At 41.3% G+C, this 24,661-nt stretch overlaps 1 protein-coding gene across 1 annotated transcript; it reads left to right on the top strand.

The window, feature by feature from the left end:
• The first annotated feature begins 867 nt into the window (after positions 1-867).
• Positions 868-12,580, top strand: LOC115159180 (cryptic protein-like). The gene is made up of 6 exons (XM_029708646.1): positions 868-1,001; positions 1,875-2,054; positions 2,610-2,709; positions 2,853-2,953; positions 3,864-3,913; positions 12,105-12,580. Exons 1-6 carry the CDS (start codon positions 890-892, stop codon positions 12,111-12,113), a joined length of 552 nt encoding a protein of 183 aa, XP_029564506.1. The 5' UTR covers positions 868-889; the 3' UTR covers positions 12,114-12,580.
• Positions 12,581-24,661: the final 12,081 nt, after the last annotated feature.

Here is a 24,661-nt window from a genome sequence, read left to right as displayed (position 1 = left end):
TGTTTTCTATCCAAATCTACTAATAATATACATATCCTAGCTTCTGGGCCTGAGTAGCAGGCAGTTTACTCTGGGCATGCTTTTCATCCGGACGTCAAAATACTGGCCCCTAGCCCAAAGAGGATATAACCCCACCACTTTGCCAAAGCACAGCCCCCACACTACTGTTCGATAAAGAGGGATATCTTCAAAATAGCCCACGAAGATCCCCCCCACAGCACGAACCCGAGGGGGGTGCCATCCCGGACAGAAAGATCACATCAGTGACTCAACCCACTCAAGTGACGCACCCCTCCTAGGGACGCCATGAAAGAGCACCAGTAAGCCAGTGACTCAGCCCCCATAATAGCGTTAGAGGCAGAGATCAAGCCTACTACTGTTGTGTCATCTGCAAACTTGATGATTGACTTGGAGGTGTGCTAGGCTACGCAGTCATGGGTGAACAGGGAGTACAGGATGGGGCTGAGCCCCAGTGTTGAGGATGATCAAAGGGTAGGTGTTGTTCCCTACCTTCACCACCTCGGGATGATCCGTCAGGAAGTCCAGGACCCAGTTGCACAGGGCGGGGTTCAGACCCATGGCCTCGAGCTTGATGATGAGCTTGGAGGGTACTATGGTGTTGAATGCTGAGCTATAGTCAATGAACAGCATTCTTGCATTGGTATGCCTCTTGTCCAGATTGGACAGGGCAGTGTGCAGTGTGTGGGCGACTGCATCATCTGTGGATCTATTGGGGCGGTAAGCAAATTGAAGTGGGTCTAGGGTGGCAGGTAAGGTGGAGGTGATATGATCCTTGACTAGTCTCTCAAAGCACTTCATGATGACAGAGGTGAGTGCTACGGAACGATAGTAACTTAGTTCAATTACCTTTGCTTTCTTAGGTAAGAGAATGGTGGCCATCATGAAGCTTGTGGGGACAACAGACTGGGATAGTAAGAGATTTAATATATCTGTGAACACACCAGCCAGCTGGTCGGCGATACTTTCCAAATGCACTGTAGGTAGGTTTGCCTATGCCAGAATACAATTATTGAGGAGGCCAGACCACCATTTTCACCCATGCACAAGTAATGTGGCATTTAGAAGCCAATTTCCTCTGTGGATGTAGAGGAAAAATAATGATGTTTTTGTTGTGCAGACCAAAGATGCTAGAATCGTATTTTCTTGCCCACAACCTTGCGTGACCTCGGTATACTGCATTGTTACATTGTTACATTACAAATCACAGTTCTCCATTACAAAAAGCAAAGCTTCTAACTTTACCTTCACAAAGGAGCGCTCCATGATTTGCATGTCGAGGTTCCGGAGGTGGGTGTGACCTCACTGGAGAAGGCTTGGCAAATATGTGCAAAAATGTCATCAGGGGTTTGAGCATGCGGCCTTTGGGGAGGGTCGCCACAATGCTGGATGGATGCCTTTCTCCAGAGTGTATCGCATCCTCTGGAATACAGAGCTTGTGGACTTGGAACAGAAGAGAGGAGCAGTATCACGTGTTAACTGAATGTTTACTTTAGCCTGTTGCAATAGGCCTAGAAGAAGCATTCTGCATGTGAGCTTGGATTATTGGCAATCTCCGGGAGAACAAAATGAGTTTGTCAACTTTTTGGGTTGGCTATGTGTACAGATAGATTTTTTTGTCACATTTGTTTTAAGTTCAGAAATGTCTGTAGCCTGTATTTATTTCAACATAAAATAAAATAAATGATCCCCTAATGTATTTTAGGGTTTTCTTGCCGGCAGCTGAACAGATAGGCCTATGTCAATATTTTGTTAACAATTTGCATCTGGCCCTTGGCCCTAGTTAGCTCATCTGAAACTGTTTACACGTTATACCTAAATATTAGCCTTTTTTCTATGTTTCTCTCTTATCCAAGGCTGTGAAGGATCTGAATGCACCAAAACCATAGAGGTATTGACCAAAACGGTAGACTCTGGGAATACGATCCAGCAAAACGCTGATTACCTGAACCAGTTCAAAGAGATTAACTCTCCTGCTGGGGACAGAAAACATTGTGATGTGGGCTTGGTCTTACCCTTCATCGGCCTCACTGGAAGTAAGTTAATTAATTGCGTAACATTACTGATATCAACCTACATGGCCTCCATAAACTCACTGCAGTGAATTTGAGTTTGACTTTGGTTGAATTTATTCGGCTTTGTAATACGATTTCTTTTCCCTCTTTCTCACCAAATACGTCATCCTGCATCATTTGTTTGTTTGTTTATTTGTCTTAATTCACCAAAACAACATAGCCTAAGCCTCAGTCAAGCTGTTTTCTCAGCTGTTATCGCTCTGTCATTGAAAACATGGTTCTGAAGGAATGTGTTAAAACTGTGTTGCCAGCATTCTGGGCAGTGTCTCCAGGGCCATCTTCAGTAGGCAAATGTTGTGAAACGTTGCAGATAGAAATGTCCTGAATAGAACCAACATGATTCCTTATTCTACATGTCAGAGAGGCATGTCTATTCTACATGCTATATTTCTATCTGAACATTGTACAACGCTGTGCCCTGCTGAACGCACCCCCAGGGCTAAAGCCTGGGTGTAAATACAACACTCACAGCATCCATATTAAACTTCTACCCTATGTCTTTCTCTTTTCCCGAAGGTCCAAAGCAGAGTCGAAACTGTTGTAAAAATGGTGGCGCCTGTATTTTGGGAAGCTTTTGCTTCATCGGCAGGAGCTGTGAATACGACGAACGCGTCAGGTAATTTAATTTCCCAATAATTAATATCCCAATATTTCTAGGCCTGTTTGACTGTGGAGGAAACACATATTTGAAGTCTAGTGATGTCTCTAGCCTGTTTTGATGTGTATCACTCTGCTCTGCTCTGCTCCCTGTCCCTGCAGGATCATTCCCCATGGAGAGGGGGTGCAGAATGGCTGCTCATACTGCAGGTGTGGATTTGGGGTCCTGCACTGTTTCCCTCAGGTGTTCCATGAAGACTGTGGTAAGAAGACACTTTATGACACTGATAGATGTTACATTTGTTTCTCTCCAAAATGTCACTCAATTGTTTGAAACACACTTGTGCTTTTGAGGCTCAGATAAGAGAGACAGGCCTTGTGGTGCAACTGGCATCAGTTGAAGAACTGTGCTCTCCGTTTCATTGATGGCATTCCTATTGTAGCCTGCTGTTTGCTGATTGTAAACTAAAAATGGCATCATTCACATTTAAACATTAGCTAGCCTGTATAACCTCAATGGTATATCTGCTTAGGCCTTCTTACTTAAAAGCTCCTGAGTGGCGCAGCGATCTAAGGCACTGCATCTCAGTGCTAGTGGCGTCTCTACAGACCCTGGTTTCTATCATAAGCGGCTGTGATTGGGAGTCCCATAGGGCGGCGCACAATTGGCTCAGATTAGTTAGGTTTTGGCCAGGGTAGGCCGTCATTGTAAATAAGAATTTGTTCTTATTTGACTTGCCAAGTTAAATAAAAAATAAAATAAAAGCACAATTGTCTCAATTCATATCACCCAGACATGGTTTGTGCTGATAACAAAAGGAGTGGTCGAGCAGGTATCTTTGCTAATGCCTTAGGTATTATCAGAGGTGGCACCAGTTTGGCTGTGAATGGGTGATGATAAAAACCATTTGCACCTCACTGGGCAGCCAAATGGGCTCCTGTGGATCATCACAGTTTGCTATTCTGCCCTGAAAAGCCACAAAAGATTATTCCGAGGCTTCAGAGGCCTGGTTTTCAGGTCTGAGGATGTGTTAACGGCCATATTTCACTGATTCACATTCCTCCATTTCAGTCCATGCTACAGTTATGCTACTGTCATTTTTCTTCCTCTCTTTCCATTTCAGTTTAGTCCCCTTCATTCATGCTATGTTCCTGTATTTCTTCTCTTTTCAGATGAGGACCAGGAAGTCCGCTGGTTTCGTTCGATGGGTGTTGCAGACCAAGTAACTACTGTGTCTAGTACTACTGTTTCTTAGTTTGCTCGTTTGAGAAGCTAGGGATGGATGAGATGTGATGGATTTCAGCCTCTAAGGCCTCAGAATGAAATGACTCCTGGTTTTGGCCAGCGTACTGAAATATCTGCATCACTGAAATTAAAATGTTATTCTAGAGGAAGTTGGAACTACAACTTGCTGGGTTAAAAGCAACTGTCTTGTAAGTGTGAAGGATTTTATACACCTGTTATTGACAGGTGTATAAAAATTGACCACACAGCCATGCAATCTCCATGGACAAACATTAGCAGTAGAATGGCTTTACTAAAGAGTTCAGTGACTTTCGATGCTGCACCGTCATAGGATGCCACCTTTCCAACTTTCTGCCCAAGAGGTAGGCGACACAAGCTCACAGAACCAGACTGCCGAGTGCTGAAGCTCGTAAAAGAACACTCACTACCGAGTTCCAAACTGCCTCTTGAAGCAACGTCAACACAAGAACTGTACGTCGGGAGCATCATGAAATGGGTTTCCATGGCCGAGCAGCCGCACAAAAGCCTAAGATCACCATGAGCAATGCCAAAATGGGTCTCCCTGTCGCCACCCCATTCATCTCCCGGTCACGGCCAGCTGGTCTCGAACCAGGATCTGTAGTGGCACAGCTAGCACCACAATGCAGTGCTTTAGACCACTGCACCACTCAGGAGGCCTGGAATGAGATGTTTGATGAGCAGGTGTCCACATACTTTCATGTAGTGTATGTTTGTCTCTGGTAGTGCACATTGTGACCAGTATAACTTTTTTTTTACTGTTTTAAATGTATTCTCAACAGAAACAAAGTTTCACTTTTTAACCAAGTTCTCTTTGACTTATTCACTTTGAACCATGTTCTCTCTGACTCATCTTATTAGTCGTATTTGCAGTTAAAACATCTGTTTACTGTTCCTATCTACAGGGACTGGGAGAGAGCTTGCATGACCTGTGATTGTTGACCTTTTGCCTGTTTTCCCTTATCTAAGATAAACGATTAGACCAGCCAATTGATCACCAGCGTTGACGTTCCAGGTTGGTGTGTTAAAACTTGATTTTATTTTATTAATAGTTGCTGCTTGGTCAAAGCTGTTTGTATTGGATGTTTTTTTTACATTTATTTCACCTTTATTTAACCAGGTAGGCTAGTTGAGAACAAGTTCTCATTTGCAACTGCGACCTGGCCAAGATAAAGCATAGCAATTCGACACATACAACAACACAGAGTTACACATGGAATAAACAAAACATACATACAGTCAATAATACAGTAGAACAAAAGAAAACAAAAAGTCTATATACAGTGAGTGCAAATGAGGTAGGATAAGGGAGTTGAGGCAATAAATACGCTATGGTGGCGAAGTAATTACAATATAGCAATTAAATACTACTGGAATGGTAGATGTGCAGAAGATGAATGTGCAAGTAGAGATACTGGGGTGCAAAGGAGCAAGATAAATAAATAAATAAATAAATAAATACAGTATGGGAATGAGGTAGGTAGATAGATGGGCTGTTTACAGATGGGCTATGTACAGGTGCAGTGATCTGTGAGCTGCTCTGACAGCTGGTGCTTAAAGCTAGTGAGGGAGATATGAGTCTCCAGCTTCAGAGATTTTTGCAGTTTGTTTCAGTTATTGGCAGCAGAGAACTGGAAGGAAAGACGACCAAGGGAGGAATTGGCTTTGGGGGTGACCAGTGAGATATACCTGCTGGAGCGCGTGCTACGAGTGGGTGCTGCTATGTTGACCAGTGAGCTGAGATAAGGCGGGGCTTTACCTAGCAGAGACTTGTAGATGACCTGTAGCCAGTGGGTTTGGCGACGAGTATGAAGCGAGGGCCAACCAACGAGAGCGTACAGGTCGCAGTGGTGGGTAGTGTATGGGGCTTTGGTGACAAAATGGATGGCACTGTGATAGACTACATCCAGTTTGTTGTGATGGGAATGAAATGGGTTCATGTTGTTGGTACAGTATAATTTACTGGCATAATTAATTGGAATGCAGGCAAACCAACATAGATCCTATTATTGGATTCTATGTGTAATTATATTGTTAAACCCATAAAAAAACTTTTGAATGTGTCATGGTAAAACAAAATAAATGGACTTAATAGTAATAGCATTTAATAGTAAAGAAATTGTAATGTGAATCAGAACGCCAGAGAATATTTTTTAATAATTGAATCTTAATTTTTAAGAGTTGCAATTAAAACACGTTTGAACAAACAAACTACCAATTGATTGGTTTTGTAAATGTCATTTGGCCCATTGTCTCTCCCAGCCAGTGCTGAAACACAAGGACCCCTCAAAGCTCTATTTTTTTATTTTATTTATCTCTGTTTCAGTTTCTGCAGAACATAACACAGATTAGATTTAGCACTGAGTCGTGACACAAGGGGAGGGAGAATAAAGTAGACTTTCAAGTTAATCAAACATTAGTTGTCTCTATGCTGCTGTGCCCATGTCAGGACTGAAGGTCCACTTCCTGCTCTTCCGCTGTGACAGGCCAAACAAATCAAGGGGTCAACCACTGAACACTCTTCAGAAATAGAAAGGGACATAGTTAGAACTCCCAGCTCACTGATTGCTCTCCTTCTTTGGCACTTCCTCTGCCTACAAGGTCAACTGGATGTTGGTTCAATCAGCCTCAGCCAGGAACCCAAAATCACTGATGGCTCTCCCTGTTTAGTGTGTACCAGGTCTGAGTAAACATCCTCACCTTAACCTACTATTCCCCGGTAGGCTGTCATTGTAAATAATAATTTGTTCTTAACTGACTTGCCTAGTTAAATAAAGGTTTAAAAAAGTAGTGCTTTAAAGTATTTTTACTTAAGTCTTTTTTGGGGGTATCTGTACTTTACTTTACTATTTATATTTCTGACAACTTTTACTTTTACTTCACTCCATTCCTAAAGAAAGAATGTACTATTCCTGACACCCAAATGTACTTGTTACATTTTGAATGCTTAGCAGGACCAGACAATGGTCCAATTCACGCACTTATCAAGAGAACATCCCTGGTCATCCCTATTGCCTCTGGTATGGCGGACTCACTAAACACAAATGCTTTGTTTGTAAATTATGTTGGAGTGTTGGAGTGTGCCCCTGGCTATCCGTAAATAAATAAAAACAAGAAAATGGTGTCGTCTGATTTGCTTAATATAAGGAATTTGAAATGATTTATACTTTTACTTTTACTTTCTATACTATTTAAACCAAACACTTTTAGACTTTTACTCAAGTATTATTTTACTGGGTGACTTTCACTTGAGTAATTTTCTATTAAGGTATCTTTACTTTTATTTAAGTATGACAATTGGGTACTTTTTCCATCAATGGTCCTGGGCAAATAAGCATTGTCAGTGAAGATTATTATTGAAAAGGTGCTTCTTACTCGAGGACCCATGAAACTGGCCCTGTAATGCAATGGGGATTGTCACATATAAATTGACAGACTGTATAGGAGGCCCACGTCATGTCACACTCTTTGTCATGATGGGATTGAGTTGCTGGTAAAGAGATGGTAGCTAAATGCCCTGGACTAATCCCCCCATCCAACACAGTGATTTATTGAGCTACACCTGTGTGTGAGCTCCTGCTGCCTCTGCCTCTGCCTCTGCCTCTGCCTCTGCCTCTGCCTCTGCCTCTGCCTCTGCCTCTGCCTCTGCCTCTCTCTCTCTTCATTCACCGAGGGGACAGGACAGTAGAGTCAGGGAAATCGAGAGGGGGAGGGATTTGCCTCTTCATCAACAGCAAATGGTGACTCGAGGGCAGTGGAAGTCTCAACACGTTTTGGAATACTCGATGGTCAAATATCGACCTTTCCACCTCTCGAGAGAGTTTTCAGCAGTTATCTTGACTGGTCTATAAATTACACAAGAAACAAGTAATATAGAATCATCAAATGAGCAAAAGGACCTCTATATCAGGTGGTGTGAAAGGAATGCCAGGAAAATCCTTAAAATCTCCAGCCGCCTAAGCATTAGACTGTTTTCTCTGCTTCTGCGGTACCGGTGCATAAAGTCTGACACCAACAGGCTCCTGAAAAGCTTCTATCCCCAATCCAATAAGACTACTAAATAGCTAACAAAATGGCCACATGGACTATGTGAGTAGACCGTTTAATATTTGCACACTCACAGGACTCTACACAGTTACACACACTGACACTCCAACACACACATAGCATGCACACACATTTAAACTGGCTATGCACACATGCACACACACTCACATGCAATCCTCATTTGCGCTGATGTTACTCAGTTTATCATACATCCTGATGCCTAGTCACCTTACCCCTATATATACTGTATCGACCTAAATCCCTTCAGTGTCCCTGCACATTGTAAATACTATAGTTTCTTACTTTCTTGTGTTTTTATGACTTTTTTTAATTTATCGTGTTTTTGTTCTACCTTATTTTATTTTTAGTGCTTGTGGCGGAAGAATCAGAATTACTTGGGTAACATAGATAATTAAGATATCTTACCTGCATAATATGCTTATGTGATATACTTGTTATTAGAATGTATCCCTTCGGACTCTGGTGTTGGCAGTTGCACTTCTTCCCTCAGCTGGGGCTCAGTCACCTGGGGCCCAGAGAGAGGAGAGGTCAGGCTTGTTTTTCACATGTCCCTGGTGCTATGCAGAATATCAGAAAGGGAAGAGGACAGGAGGGAACATTGTCTTCATATGTGAATGTGTCTTTATCTATTCTTAAACCATGTGAAGGAATGGTGTGATTAATGGGGAACCAATTACTTCTCTCCACAATGTCTGTGCGCCAGTCACTCCCTCCTTTGGCGTTGGGGAGATAAGGTTTGAGACAACAGATGTGTGGGGTAGTGTCTGGAACCATTGTTTGTCATCTCTGATGTTCTACTTATCCTGGGATAGTGTATGACCTAGAGGCTCACTCCCCTCAGTGAGCTTGTCCAGGTGTGTGATCAAGAAGGGGTTTTACTTGAGATGTGAGTATCTGGAGTTGACAATTGATTTATGCCATTGGATGAGTTGGTGTTTTTGTGCTATGAAGTACCAGGAACGAGATCGGAACCTCGTCTTAGGGGCCAAGCTGAACGATAAGAACAGAATTTATAGTGAATGCTATCTTGCTATGGGATACTACTTTCTCATTTAAAAAGTCTCACCTTGTGACCCGTTCCAAACATCTGTGGTTTGTTATGTTGACTAGGGGGTGGATCTTTGCTATAAAAGATCTCAGTAGCCTTTGTGTTGTGGCTCTCAACGTGATTCGTTGACCAGCCATCGCTATTGCAAAGCTCTCACTAATAGAGATTCAGTTTTAGAATAACTCTGACTTGTGTGATACATTTATCTCTCCTCATTTGATAATACAGAAATTAACCACCACATGCTACATTGATATTGATTACTACATTGTTGGGTTTGGAGCTTGCAAGAAAGGCACTTCACTGTACTTGTGTGGGGGGGAGGCGGTTTGCTCTTTGGTTCTCTATTGCTCCTCTATTATTTCTCAAGCAAGGGGGAAGGCTGATGACATCATGGATTACCATCAGACCAACTCCTTGAATGGCCTGCTCCTTGGAAGTTTGCAGTTGTGTGTAAAAAAAAAACACTATTGTACCCTTTAGTGTGTACTTTACTGTATTTATACTTGGGATATTGCTTTTCAACAGTAAAAGTTTTTTTTTTTTAATCGCTGGAGGACGTCCGCAGTTCTTGACGTGGCATCTACTGTTCTTCAGAATTCTAAAAGGTTCTTGAAATGTATGAAAGCCTGCAGATGTGTCCCTTTCACTGCACACAGCACATTGGTCAGTGTTGATTTTACAGTGTAACATTTCTAATGTTGATTCAAGAGTTGAATTAAAACCCAGTGGTGTAAAATAACCCCAGGTTTGGTGTTAATAACCATCCTTGAACGAAAACCACTCCCATCATTATCATATTTCCCAGCATGCTCTATTGCAGGTAGATTTTTAGAATTTTTTGTTTCAATATCTATGTTTTTAATGTACATTGTTTGATTCATTCATAATATCCTACTCAAATACACATTTTTCTAAACTATTCCATCTCTTACTTGGACTTATTGCACCTGTTACTGAAATGGTTGCTCCAGTTTTGATGTCTAAGATAGTTTCAAATCGTAATCTTCCCAACCCTGGCAATTATTCTGGCAGTGAATAAAAATTCCAAATGCTGGATATCCTAACTCTGACTGGATTCCAATAGGATTTGCATATTACTTTGCAAGCCATCATAATGTGACTTGAAGGCCTGATGTGGCCTTTAAACTATGAGTTTCAGGCCACTGTATTGGGGTAAAACTAGACCCTCAAAAGAAGGCCTTATGAAATATACATAGTCTTGGACAATACAATTTTAATGGCAACATATTCACTTAGGATCTCACTTGGTGAAGGCCAGAGGACTGAAAATGAATGAACACAACAACCATGTCTCTGTCAGTAGAAATCACAGTCATCGGTGGTACTGGTAACTAAAATTCATTCGAAATACACCGGGTGAAATATGCAAATAAGGCTTGAAACCCTACAGCAGGGCTATTTAATTCTGGTCCTGGATGGAAGAAACATTTCTGGTTTTGGATTTTTATATGGTTTTTCAAAAAACCATCCCATTTATGGTTCTTCCGAACATCCGACCCTAAAATGGTTCTCCTATGTCATCGCTCTCAAGAACCTTATTTGGTTCCAAACTCCGTCTTTATTTTTCAGAGTCTAGGACAGGTCCTCCGGAATCGACTGGGTCCCAACCAATGCCTGCTGAACTGGGAGCATATAGACTCAATACCCAGCAATGCTCATGTCTGGATCAGTCTTGACAAGTCACGGCTAGATCTCATAACATGATAACACACATACCCTATTTAGGCTGACAACTATCCCCACAAACATCCTTATAAACTCCTCACTATTATAATGGAGATATAATAAAAAAATATAATAAAAAAAAAAGGGATTTTCTAGTGAGCCAATAGTAGTGAGATTCCACCATGCTAGTTTTGAGGACGCCGCCCACAATTCAGAACAAGACTTTAATCCATGGAGTCCTTCTTCAGAGATAGTGTATTTCTTTTCTTTTATCTCCTTCACCCCACTGGCAGACAGGGCGGAGTCAATGACCCTACTACACGTAATCATGAGAAGCTCTGAGATGAGATGAGATGAGGTGTGTTTGTGTGTGGGTGTGTGTGTGTGTGTGTGCTCGTGCATGTCTGCGTGCCTGCCTGCTTGCGTTTGTGTATGTGTGTGCGTGCCAGCGGGGGATTTAGTTTTGAAAGTGAAAATCAAGTTTGTAACAGATTGAAGATGCCTAGGATTACAACCAAGAAATCTTTAGAATCCCATGGAGATGGACTCATGCATGGGCAGACTGATCTCTCTCCTTCTGATTCAATGTCCTCTGAGGCAGGAGTCCACGGTGCAGTCAATAGATTCATGTCAAGACTTGTAGAAACACATTTTATACAAGATTTCATGTGATCCATAAAATCGGTATAGCATTTTACAGTTGAGATGTGAGCTGCACACTGCTTTATGAAAGGCAGAAAAATCTGCTTCTCCAAAGACAATTGCAATCTTTCTTTGTGTATGATGTCTTGATTATTCCATAAGGGTTGAAAAGAGCATAAAATGAAAACAAGAAACATTAAAAGCTTCTCGCAAGGCTTCAAATAATCCTTCCTTATCTGTTATGTTTTATAATGTTTTATACCAAGAGCATGCGGAAGGAAGGAAGGAAGGAGGGAGGGAGGGAAGGAAGGAAGGAAGGAAGGAAGGAAGGAAGGAAGGAAGGAAGGAAGGAAGGAAGGAAGGAAGGAAGGAAGGAAGGAAGGAAGGAAGGAAGGAAGGAAGGAAGGAAGGAAGGAAGGAAGGAAGGAAGGAAGGAAGGAAGGAAGGAAGGAAGGAAGGAAGGAAGGAAGGAAGGGTAATAGGGCAATCTTTACGGTGAAGATTCTCCTGTTACAGAAGTGTTTGTTTCATTGAACAACAAATATCAATTTACACCTTAATTGATGTTACATTTTCAACATTCTCTAATGCATTTTCTAGTAGGCCTACATTACAAGTGTATTAAAAGCAAAGACCTTACACTTTTCTTGACTTCTTTGTAAGGCCTGAACCCTAAAATGTATATTTTCTCTCTATTCTTCAGGCCAGTTGAGGGACTTATTTGTGGAGGAGAGGCGGTCCTACAACATGAAAGATGCTTCCGTATCACCTCTGTAAGTGGAAACCCTTAGTCACTGGGCATGTACTCAGTGCTTCCAGTGGCTGAATTAAGTTGTAAGTTGTGCTTCTCTTAGCAAGGTTAATAGAGGGTTTCTGAACTTAGCTGCCCTCCTCTAAACTCACCTTACAAACCCATTTAGAATTGTGAAATAAGCCTTTTGTCTTTGGTGAATTAATATATGCCATATTGGATCTAATTTAGTGCACATTATATTTTCTTGCAAAACTTGCAAAAGCACATCAAAATGTTTGATTTTCAGAAGAGAAAATGATCCAAATGCTGTATTAATGCTTCTCTTTCAAATTGTAATGTGTTTCTAATCGGATCCATTTATGAGAGAGAAAGGGTAGCATCTAAATCTCTCTCTCACACCCTCCCTTTCCCTTTACCTCTCCCCCCTCTTTTTATCCCTATCCTCTCACTCTCTCTTTCTGGAAGGATCAGAGTGTCCATCCATTGTGACAGAGTGACAGTGGTGAATGTATCTGTTCTGTGGCAGTAAACAGAGGTAGAGCTTGGTAAACAGACAGGCTGGCAGCCAGGGGATGGGATGGGGCTGGCCGGTGGGAGTTCATCAGGCGCGGGGTCTGAGTGTGCGTCCCAAATGGCACCCTATTGCCTATAGAGTATACTACTTTGACCTGGGTCCATAGGGTTTTGGTAAAAAAAAAAATTTGCACACTACATAGGCAATAGGGTACTATATAAGCAAAAGTGTGCCACTTGGGATGCACTTTAAGACGGGAATCTAAACAACACAAGGAGGAGAGGATGAGGTAGCAGGGGAGTGCTGTGTGACTTACACCCACACAGCAGACCAACATTATACATCACACTGGCAGGGGATGTATTTACCCTTAACAAGCTGCTGGGGGAAGAGAGGAGAGCGAGTGTAACCTGGGGTGGGGGGGGGGACCTATAATGAAATTAAACACTTTTCCTAGATACTGTACTGGAATCTGTTTATGACCTCCACCCTCCTCTTCTTGCTATCCCCTTTCTCTGAGGGTGAGGTCTTTGTCTGTGCTCCCCTCCTTGAGGGTCCAGGCCAGGCCCTGGCAATACTCCTCCTCAGGGCCATCTGGTTTCATTCAAGATGCCAGGGGCTCCAGAGAAGAGGACCATCCAGTGGAGGAAGAGAGAAGACCAGAAGGCTGTCACCAATTGGTAACCCCTGTATAGACAGAGACTTGTCAAAGAAACGCAATTTGATGTTATTTTAAAGGACAAAGAAATGTGCTTTTCTTTCAAAAACAAGAACATTTCTAAGTGACCCCAAACTTTTGAACAGTAGTGTGTATCTTTGACAAGCACTTCCCTTATTCCACCACTTGGCACTGTGCGTACGCATGGGCATGACTGTACACACATTTATGCACACTCTCATGCAAACGGTCATATTGATAAATCTCACTCTTTGCGTGGAATTTATTTCAGGCATGGTTAACACACAGATTTGTGCCTACGCATGATTGGTAAATTAAACTCTGGTCTGCCCTAGAAAGCCTATGTAAATTACGATCGCCAGAACAGCCAAACAAAATCAAATACATGAGCCAAATCAGGGGTTTTCCATAGGAATACGTGGATGACTTCAGCGCTATCGCTATCTACTGGTTTTAATGTATATGGTATTGTCAGACATAATGAATAGGCTTGTGGGTAACATGCTGACCACACTGCTCGTGTCGCGCGAGTGAGTGTTGCAAAATAAATGTACACATACATGTTATTCAATCATTGCACCCACACTGCTCACGCGCCTCAGCGAGCGTCTGCGTGGCCAGGCGATAAAATAGAAATTGGTTCTATTTGTGACGCTCAACACGCTGCAAGTCCAGCCTCACCGATCTCCTCATTGGTTTTTAGGAGCATATACCCACATGCCATCTCCTCATTGGTTTTTAGGAGCATATACCCACGTGGGTGATTGAAAGATGAACTTAGATCCACACTCCGGTCGGTTGTGGTAATGCTGTAAAGTCGGTTGCCAACCACCATATAAAGTCCAAAGAAGAAAAAGAAGCCTGAAGGAAGGAGATGACTGGAAACGAATTTGGTTTACCGTTTTATCTGTGGATTCATTGTCAGAGTAGAGGACCTTGTGCATTTCAGGTAAAATAACAACCCAATGTTTATATACCAGGACAAATTGGCTAGCAAAAGCAAGCTAGCTAGCTAAATTGTAATAAATGTTTAATGCTTTTTGACCTGTCCCCAAATTAATATAATTGGTTCAGAGTTTGTTTTGATATTTCAATCTGTGTGTCCTGATCGCTTCTGGTGTGGGTGAACTAAATCAACGTGTGTTATGCGATGACCCACATGCATGACCAGTTTGGTCAGCATGTTAGAAAGTAAATGGAAGCGGAATGAGAAGAAGGGAAGTTGTGGGAAAGTATGTTTTTGTTTTCACACTGGGTGTGTAAACGAATCCATAAGTTTCCTGACTGGTAAAACTGAATGTTTTATAAACATCCTGAGAACTGAAGTGAAAGGGAACATTTGTTTTTTGGTTGCAGTGAGGTTCTGAGAATGTTTTACTCTGGGTTCTTGAAAGTTTTCCAGGAAGGTTTTATTAACGCTCAGAGAACGAAAATTATAGGTTATTTGAAAGTAATTTAATAACATCCTGAGAATGTTTTCTGAACGTTACTAAAGTTTTCTTGCGGTTTTTATGTAACGTTTTCTTAAATTTAAAGGTTATTTGGAGGTTTTTGAATAACAAATCTTAAAACTTTCACCGGATGTTTCAATAAAACTTTAATAACACTACTAGCACAGATACAGTAGGACACATTAAAATGTATTTTCTTAAGCATGCAAACATTTCTCATCAGTGAGCTTCAAACCTATGATCAACTGTTCTCTATCCCTGGAATCAGTCTACTGTGCCACCAGGATGGAGCTAGCATGCCATGTGTTTTTATGCAAACAAAGCTGTTCATTTTAATCTATTCAACCAGACCCTATTTCAAACGAAACAAGCACTCATTAAGAGCAGGTGTGGCCAATTAGTGGGCACGGCCAGCAAACCTAAACACACTTAACCAAATAGAGGATACAGAGAGTTTTGTTGACGCTGAGACCGTAATGTATGTTTTTAAATAACATTCTTAGAACATTTTCTGAACATTACTAACATTTCTTGTGGTTTTTATGGAAATCTTTCTTCATGTTCTGAGAACGGGATGTACATGGTTTAAAATAACATTCTTAGAACGTTAACTGAAAGATACAAACTTTTTTTGTGTTTTTTATGGAACGTTTTCTTCATGTTCTGAGAACAGAATTTAGAGATAATTGATGTTAATGTATAGAATTACATTTTTTAGAACATTCCCAGAATATTGCCAAGAACTGACATAAAAGGGAACCATAGATTCTATGAACGTTCTGAGAACATCGCTTAAATCACACAATTTTTTGTAGAATGTTCTGTGGAAAAACTGAAATTCCCACAGAAGAATGTTGTTTCTTAATGTTTTTTGAACTATTTGAGAACGTTCCCAATGTCAAACCAGTTGGAGAATATTCATAGAACATTACCAACAATGAAATGAAAGGTGCAATATGCATAAATTGCTCCGCTATTTCCTGGTTGCTAAAATTGTAATAGTTTGCCTAATTTCAGTTTATGTGACAACTCATTGTACCATCAAAACCGCTGTGAAATATGTTTTCAATAACCAAAAATATTGTGTTGTGACTTTACTTTAATTCATCTGATGACTGCTATCTCTAATTAACTAACTCTGTTTAATTGTTACCCAATTAAATTAATCACGTAACAATTAACTCATTAGGATTTGGGGCACCACGGAAGAGGTTGTCTAAGAGTTGCCATCTCCCAAATTAAACTCTATAAGGTATATATCTATTACATTGATAAACAGTCAACTTATGAATTATTACCTCTTATCATATCATCATTCTGAACAGTCGTAACCTTGGATCTACAAAAACCCTGGCCTTACTAACGATTCAGTACTACACAAATTGGTTAATTATTTATTTACTAGCTAACTAAATAATAACACAGAATAAACATACACCCTTAATACATGAGACAAAGGTCGCTAGCGGAGTCACACAATATTGTGGCTTTTACACAATAACATGGAGAGGGAGAGAGCGAGAGAGTGAGAATAATACACTTATCATCGATACATTTCATAGCTATTCTCACAGTAATCATACAGTTTGCACACGAACTGCCACCCAATTGGAATAAGAAATCATGAATGTATTTACATGCAAGTGCCTTTGTTCGCTGTTTATCTCTGTCTGAACCAGGCCTTCTTAGGAAGGATGTGGGTTGGCCTTTCAGCGGCACGCTTGTAAGGTTCTGATTGTCCAAAAGGGGTCTCGCCTTTCCCGTTTTCTACTGTTGTTCACTCTAGAAGATAGCTAGCTAGCCAGACGGGCCGATGGTTCCCATTGGTGATGAGTGTAGTAGTATAGTCTCACAAAGATTAGCTTTTTTAGATATTTGACTCAAGACAGCTAATCAGCTGTACCAGTGATTGTTATACTCGGGCTATACTCAGCCTTGTCTCAGGATGGTAAGTTGGTGGTTGAAGATATCCCTCTAGTGGTGTGGGGGCTGTGCTTTGGCAAAGTGGGTGGGGTTATATCCTGCCTGTTTGGCCCTGTCCGGGGGTATCGTCGGATGGGGCCACAGTGCCCCTCCTGTTTCAGCCTCCAGTATTTATGCTGCAGTAGTTTAGGTGTCGGGTGGCTAGGATCCTGTCTTATCCAGTGTCCTGAGTGAATTTAAGTAGTCTCTCTCTCTCTCTCTCTCTCTCTCTCTCTCTCTCTCTCTCTCTCTCTCTCTCGCTCTCTCTCTCTCTCGCTCTCTCGCTCTCTCGCTCTCTCTCTCTTTCTCTCTGACCCTGTTGGTCAGCTATGAACATTTAAACATCTTGGCCATGTTCTGTTATAATCTCCACCCGGCACAGCCAGAAGAGGACTGGCCACCCCTCATAGCCTGGTTTCGCTCTAGGTTTCTTCCTAGGTTCTGGCCTTTCTAGGGAGTTTTTCCTAGCCACTGTGCTTCTACACCTGCATTGCTTGCTGTTTGGGGTTTTAGGCTGGGTTTCTGTACAGCACTTTGAGATATCAGCTGATGTAAGAAGGGCTTTATAAATACATTTGATTTGAGATGATTGTCTTAGAGGGGAGTTTGTTTTCCCCCTCGTGTCGGTATTCAGGATTCGGACCACTTCGGACATGAGCTGCAGCTTGCCGTCTTTCTGGTCTAAAGGAAGGCAAGTTTATTTCTTCACCTCGTGTTGAGGTTCAACGTTCCAACCATTTCAAACGTGTAGCTCCCGCCTCACGTTGCCTGGTCTAAAGGTTGATTTCTCTCCCAAGCCTTTATGCACTCTGGTCAAAAGAGTGCATAAATATGACATTAGTTTTCTATAGATCATTCCCCACGTTCTTATGTTGGAAATATTGTTCCAGTATTCACTTTTTGAATGTGTTAGAGTTTAGGTGGGAAAAAGTCTGTTAACAAAGAACATTCCTTGGTGAATTTTACTGGAGGGGGAGAAAGAGTCCCCTTCTCCTGTAATTTACAACAGGGTGTAAACTGTCAAACCGGCCCAGTTCCCACCTCCCCTCTTCTGTGGGTGAAAGAAGGTCTGGTTATTGTCAACCATTGCTAAGCTGATCTGACCCATTGTGATCCTCACAGGACAGTTATGACAGTTGGTACCATGTTTCATGAGCTGAAATAAAAGATCCCATGAATGTTCCAATCACACAAAAAGCTTATTTCTCTAAATGTTTTGCACAAATGTGTTCATCACTTTTAGTGAGCATTTCTCCTTTGCCAAGATATTCCATCCACCTGACAGGTGTCGCGTATCAAGAAGCTAATGAAACAGTTGATCCTTGTGCCTCGGACAATAAAAGGCCACTCTAAAATGTGCAGTTTTGTCACACAACACCAGAGATGTCTCAAGTTCTAAGGGAGCGTGCAATTGGCATGCTGACTGCAGGAATGTCCACCAAAGCTGTTTCCAGAGAACTGAATGTTCATTTCTCTACCGTAAGCCGCCTCCAGTACCATTTTAGAGAATTTGGCAGTAAGTCCAACCGGCCTCAGAACCGCAGACCAGGACCTCCACCACCTGCGGGATCATCTGAGACCAGCCACCCGTACAGCTGATGAAAATGTGGATTTGCACAACTGAAGAATCTTTACATAATCTGTCAGAAATCATCTCGGGGATGCTCATCTGCGTTCTCATCGTTCTCACCATCGTTCTCACCATGCTTCACCGTAGGGATGGTGCCAGAATTCCTCCAGGCGTGATGCTTGGTATTCAGGCCAAAGAGTTCAATCTTGGTTTCATCAGCCCAAAGAATTTTGTTTCTCATGGTCTGAGTCTTTAGGTGCCTTTTGGCAAACTCCAAGCGGGCTGTCATGTGCCTTTTACTGAGGAGTGGCTTCTGTCTGGCCACTCTACCATAAAGTCTGCTGCAGAGATAATTGTCCTTCTGTAAGGTTCTCCCATCTCCACAGATGAACTCTACAGCTCTGTCAGATTGACCATCAGGTTCTTGGTCACCTCCCTGACCAAGGCCCTCTTCCCCCGATTGCTCAGTTTGGCAGGGCAGCCAGCTCTAGGAGGAGTCTTGGTGATTCCAAACTTCTTCCATTTAAGAATGATGGAGGCCACTGTGTGTGACAGGTGTGTGCCTTTCCAAATCATGTCCAATTAATTGAATTCACCACTGGTGGACACCAATCAAGTTGTAGAATGACGATCAATGGAAACAGGATGCACCTGAGCTTAATTTTGAGCCTCATAGCAAAGGGTCTGAATACTTATGTAAATAAGGTATTTCTAGTTTTTATGAAAAACAAATATGTATAACTTTGAAAAATAATCTAAAAACCTGTTTTTCTGAATACTTTCTGAAGGCACTGTATGTAGTGGTGTAATAATGTTATATGATGTACTGTTTTATCTTCTGTTTTTTGTGTGATGTAAGTGCCTTAATGTGTTTGGACCCAAGGATGAGTAGCTGCTGCCTTGGCTGCAGCTAATGGGGATCCCTGATAAATACAAATACAAACCCAGGTTTAATATTTAAAGCATTAGACCTCTCACTAAAGGCATTAGTCATACAAAAGTTATACTTCTGAACTGGTTCTCTAGTAAATTAGTAAGAATGTCTCACCCCATGTTCAAGAATGGCCTTTTTCCCTTTATTCAGATTGCAACCGCTCACTTTCGGTTATTTGAAAGCGAAATAATATCCAAAATATCGTTATTTTTTAAACTAGCCATAGAAAGTTGGTTGCAATTTCATTCTTTGACTGGTGATTGTTACACGTTATTTGAATGAATGCTTTTGTTTTTTGGTAATTGTGAGTATTTGATTCACTTAAGTTGGGATTGATTATTTGTTTGAATTGTTTACTATGTTTAATTAATTTGATTAGAAATTTTAACATGTAATGAATTTTGGGAAAACCAAATAAATTGACCTTTCAACACCATACTGCCCTCCAAGTTTGTCACTAAGCTCAGGGCCCTGGGTCTGAACCCCTCCCTGGGCAACTGGGTCTTAGACTTCCTGATGGGCTGACCCCAGGGGGTAAGGTTAGGTAACAACTCCTCTGCCATGCTGATCCTCAACACGGGGCCCCCCAGTGGTGTGCTCAGTCTCCTCCTCTACTCCCTCCGTACCCAAGACTGTGTGGCTACGCACGACTCCAACTCAATCATCAAGTTTGCTGATGACATGACAGTGGTAGGCCTGATTACCAACAACGAGACAGGAAGGAGGTTAGAGCCCTGGCGGAGTGGTGTCAGGAAAATAACCTCTCCCTCAATATAAAAAAAACAGGAGCTGATCGTGTCCTACCGGAGACAAGTTCCTTGGCCTGAAATGGTCCGACCACACCAACACCATGGTGAGAAAGGCCCAACAGCACCTTTACAACCTCAGGTGGCTGAAGAAATTCGGCATGCTCAGCCACCCGAATCACAGTCTGTTCACTCTGCTACCAAATAGCAGACAGAGACAGTACAGGAGCATCAAAGCCGGGACCAAAAGACTGAAAAACAGCTTCTATCTCCATTCCACAGACTGTTGAACAGTTATCACGACATTCCCTGTAGTAAGAGACAACGAAAGACTCACTCACAAAAAATGCACACATACACACTTCATACACACGCAGACTCCTGCACTCACATATACACTCACAGACGCATATGCCCATGCCCACAAACACACAAACTCACAGCCAATGCTGCTGTCCCATGTATATAGATACATTAAACACTGAAACGTTTATTTTATACTGTTTTTCACACTGCGTATTCATATAATGTATTCTTCACTTAGCTCATTCTAATATTTCAACTACTGTACATTGTATTTTGTTACACTACTTACAGTTGAAGTCAGAAGTTAACATACACCTTAGCCAAATACATTTCAACTCAGTTTTTCACAATTCCTGACATTTAATCCAAGTAAAACTCCCTGTTTTAGGTCAGTTAGGATCACCACTTTATTTTAAGAATGTGAAATGTCAGAATAATAGTAGAGAGAATTATTTCAGCTTTTATTTCTTTCATCACATTCCCAGTGGGTCAGAAGTTTACATACACTCAATTAGTATTTGGTAACATTGCCTTTAAATTGTTTAACTTGGGTCAAACATTTTGGGTAGCTTCCACAAGCTTCCCACAGTAAGTTGGGTGAATTTTGGCCCATTCCTCCTGACAGAGCTGGTGTAACTGAGTCAAGTTTGTAGGCCTCTTTGCTCGCACACACTTTTTCAGTTCTACCCACAAATTTTCTATGGGATTAAGGTCAGGGCTTTGTGATGGCCACTCCAATACCTTGACATTGTTGTCCTTAAGGAATTTTGCCCCAACTTTGGAAGTATGCTTGGGGTCATTGTCCATTTGGAAGACCCATTTGCGACCAAGCTATAACTTCCTGACTGATGTCTTGAGATGTTGCTTCAATATATCCACATAATTTTCCTCCCTCATGATGCCATCTATTTTGTGAAGTGCACCAGTCCCTCCTGCAGCAAAGCACCCCCACAACATGATGCTGCCACCCCCGTGCTTCACGGTTGGGATGGTGTTCTTCGGCTTTTTTCGGCTTGTTCTTCGGCCCTTTTTTCCTCCAAACATAACGATGGTCGTTATGACCAAACAGCTCTATTTTTGTTTCATCAGACCAGAGGACATTTCTCAAAAAATTGCAATCTTTGTCCCCATGTGCAGTTGCAAACCGTAGTCTGGCTTTTTATGGGGGTTTTGGAGGAGTGGCTTCTTCCTTGCTGAGCGGCCTTTCAGGTTATGACGATATAGAACTCGTTTTACTGTGGATATAGATACTTTTGTACCTGTGTCATCCAGCATCTTCACAAGGTCCTTTGCTGTTGTTCTGGGATTGATTTGCACATTTCACACCAAAGAATGCGTCTCCTTCCTGAGCGGTATGACAGCTGCGTGGTCCCATGGTGTTTATACTTGTGTACTATTGTTTTTACAGATGAACGTGGCACCTTCAGGCGTTTGGAAATTGCTCCCAAGGATGAACCAGACTTGTGGAGGTCTACAATTTTTTTTCTGAGGTCTTGGCTGATTTCTTTTGATTTTCCCATGATGTCAAGCAAAGAGGCACTGAGTTTGAAGGTAGGCCTTGAAATACATCCACAGGTACACCTTCAATTGACTCAAATGATGTCAATTAGCCTATCAGAAGCTTCTAAAGCCATGGCATCATTTTCTGGAATTTTCCAAGCTGTTTACATACACTAAGTTGACTGTGCCTTTAAACATCTGACACACTGGAATTGTGATACAGTGAATTATAAGTGAAAAGTTCTGTCTGTAAACAATTGTTGGAAGAATTACTTGTGTCATGCACAAAGTAGATGTCCTAACCGACTTGCCAAAACTATAGTTTGTTAACAAGAAATGTGTGGAGTGGTTGAAAAACGAGTTTTAATGACTCCAACCTAAGTGTTTGTAAACTTCTGACTTCAACTGTATATACTGGACTCTCATAGCTCACTGTAATATATCTACTACTGTAGATATCATTCTTTTTATATATTTTTGGTGTATATACGCATAGATTGTATTTCAGTTGTTAACTGAATTCGTTCTGCCATTCATCATTTCTTGTTTCTAGTTGTTTGACATTTTTGCTGCACTGTCAATAACTAGTAACACAAGCATTTCACTGCACCCACTATAACATCTGCTAAACTCTGTACGCGATCTCTAAACTTTGATTTGTATATCAAGCTGCGATCCTAAGTCTGTCACTTCATGTGACCTGCAGTCACCACGGAAAGGAATGTGAAGAGAGAAAGCTGTCACATTACTGCTGCACCAAGATTTTTGGGGGGGGAACAACATTTCCTCAACTTACAACTATCCTCAGCAAGGCATCATACATGTCCCATTGCCTTGAGGGCAAACACTGTCCAAACAGACATTTCACACTGTCAGCACAAATCTCCGATCAGGATTTCTATTGGGAAACTACAGTAAACTACACAGCACACCACTGCCACCAAGTGATCAAAATATGAACACACAGCTTTAAAAAAAAAAAGAAAGGTTAAGAGTACATTACTTCCGTCATGTTTTTTTTATTAATAACTCAACCGTCATTTTTTTTTTAAGACAAGACATAAACTGTATACATAGCCCATGTACATCTCATTTGTTTGTGCTATCATGAGCAATAACATCCACTCCATGTACACCGTTAGTATTTACATATGCTCCGTGCCCAAATTGCACCCTATTCCCCATATAGTGCACTACTTTTTGACAAGGGCCCATAGGGCTCTGGTCAAAAGTAGTGCACTATACAGGGTATAGGGTGCCATTTGGGACAAACGTGTAGTCATTTTTCTTCTCTTCAAAAATGAACATGTTTACTTGTCAGGCACGTTTTGTATTATAACCCTTTCGTAAAGATGCTGGGTGCAGATACAGACATAAAGAACAGACTGGTAGAATGGGTTGTCTCGTGGTTAGAAACCATCCTGCGAACAAAACTATGAAGTTGATGTGGTGTGATGGTAGCAAAGTCATGTTCTAATCATTTTACACCACACAAAACAACAACAAAAATACTTAATGGGTGCATTTTAGATTGGTGGACAATAGCATTCTAATACTGTTCCAAAACTACAGCGGTCCTAGAGATATGTACTACAACCACTCCCAAGATACTTTTCCATAACATATACATTACATTACAATGTAATAGTCTTCATCATAGAATTCATTATACTAATATACTGTACATAGTTCATTTTACTCTTACAGGCTGGGTACAATATAACACTGGAGGAAATTCAACAACAGTCACTCTGACTGAAAGTAGGGGAAAGCGGGATAAGTTGAGAATTTCTTTACATTCCGCATCACTCCGGCAAGGGAAATATACAGTAGTGTTCTAACTAACAAAGATATCTACATATATTTCAGGATGTTGTGTATCCCTGGAAATAATAAGAATTCATGTAAACATTACAGTTTCCAAAACATAGCTTGTCCAAAGAATGTGGTCTCTCGGTACAATTTACATTTTTACATTTTAGTCATTTAGCAGACGCTCTTATCCAGAGCGACCTACAGTAGTGAATGCATACATTTCATTCATTTTTTTCCCGTACTGGTCCCCCGTGGGAATTGAACCCACAACCCTGGTGTTGCAAACACCATGCTCTACCAACTGAGCCATTTACACCAGGTATGGGGTAAGTTGAGCCACGGGACAGTGTGTTAAGCCAGTTTCAAATGTCTTTATTGAATTACCTTTTTAAAACCAAGTCTATGTTTATTTCCCAAAGATAAACACAATCACCATAGCTTTTTTTGTGTCTAGTAATCGTTTTGAGCATATTTTAACACAGGCTTAACACCTAACAAATACATTAACATAACAAAAGGGCCTGGTCTATCTCATATCCCAGCAAAAATGCATTGCATTAAACCTGTCAAGAAAACACTTACATTTGCTCAACTTACCATTGGATCAACCAATGGCTCAACTTACCCCAAGGCAAACATTTTCACTATATTAGCCCACACAGCTACAACGATGCACTTTCATGCTTGGTTTAGGACCTCATATTGAAGCTTATAGAGACCCCAACTGATGAATAGAACAATCTTAAAATGATCTACTTTGCTTTAGATACAAGCATTATGAAACCCTCGAACAATAAATTCCTTTGACTTCTTGAAAATCTGTTTTTTTAGATCTAGCTTGCTTATCACCTTTTCCATGTGGTTTTTTCCTTCACAGACTCCATGAAATGATGTCCTCTTCCTAAATATTTGGTCAAATTATACATTTGTGTATGGTTTGCTAGAAACCCCTTTGGTTCAACTTACCCCCACTGTTAACTTCCTTCTGACATCAATTTATGGATTCTTGGTCAAGATACTTCATAACAG

Source organism: Salmo trutta, chromosome 23 (genome assembly GCF_901001165.1).
Source record: "Salmo trutta chromosome 23, fSalTru1.1, whole genome shotgun sequence".
In the NCBI taxonomy this organism is placed as follows: domain Eukaryota; kingdom Metazoa; phylum Chordata; class Actinopteri; order Salmoniformes; family Salmonidae; genus Salmo; species Salmo trutta.
The sequence above is the reverse complement of the archived record's forward strand: the minus strand, read 5'-3'. Positions and strand labels throughout refer to the sequence as shown.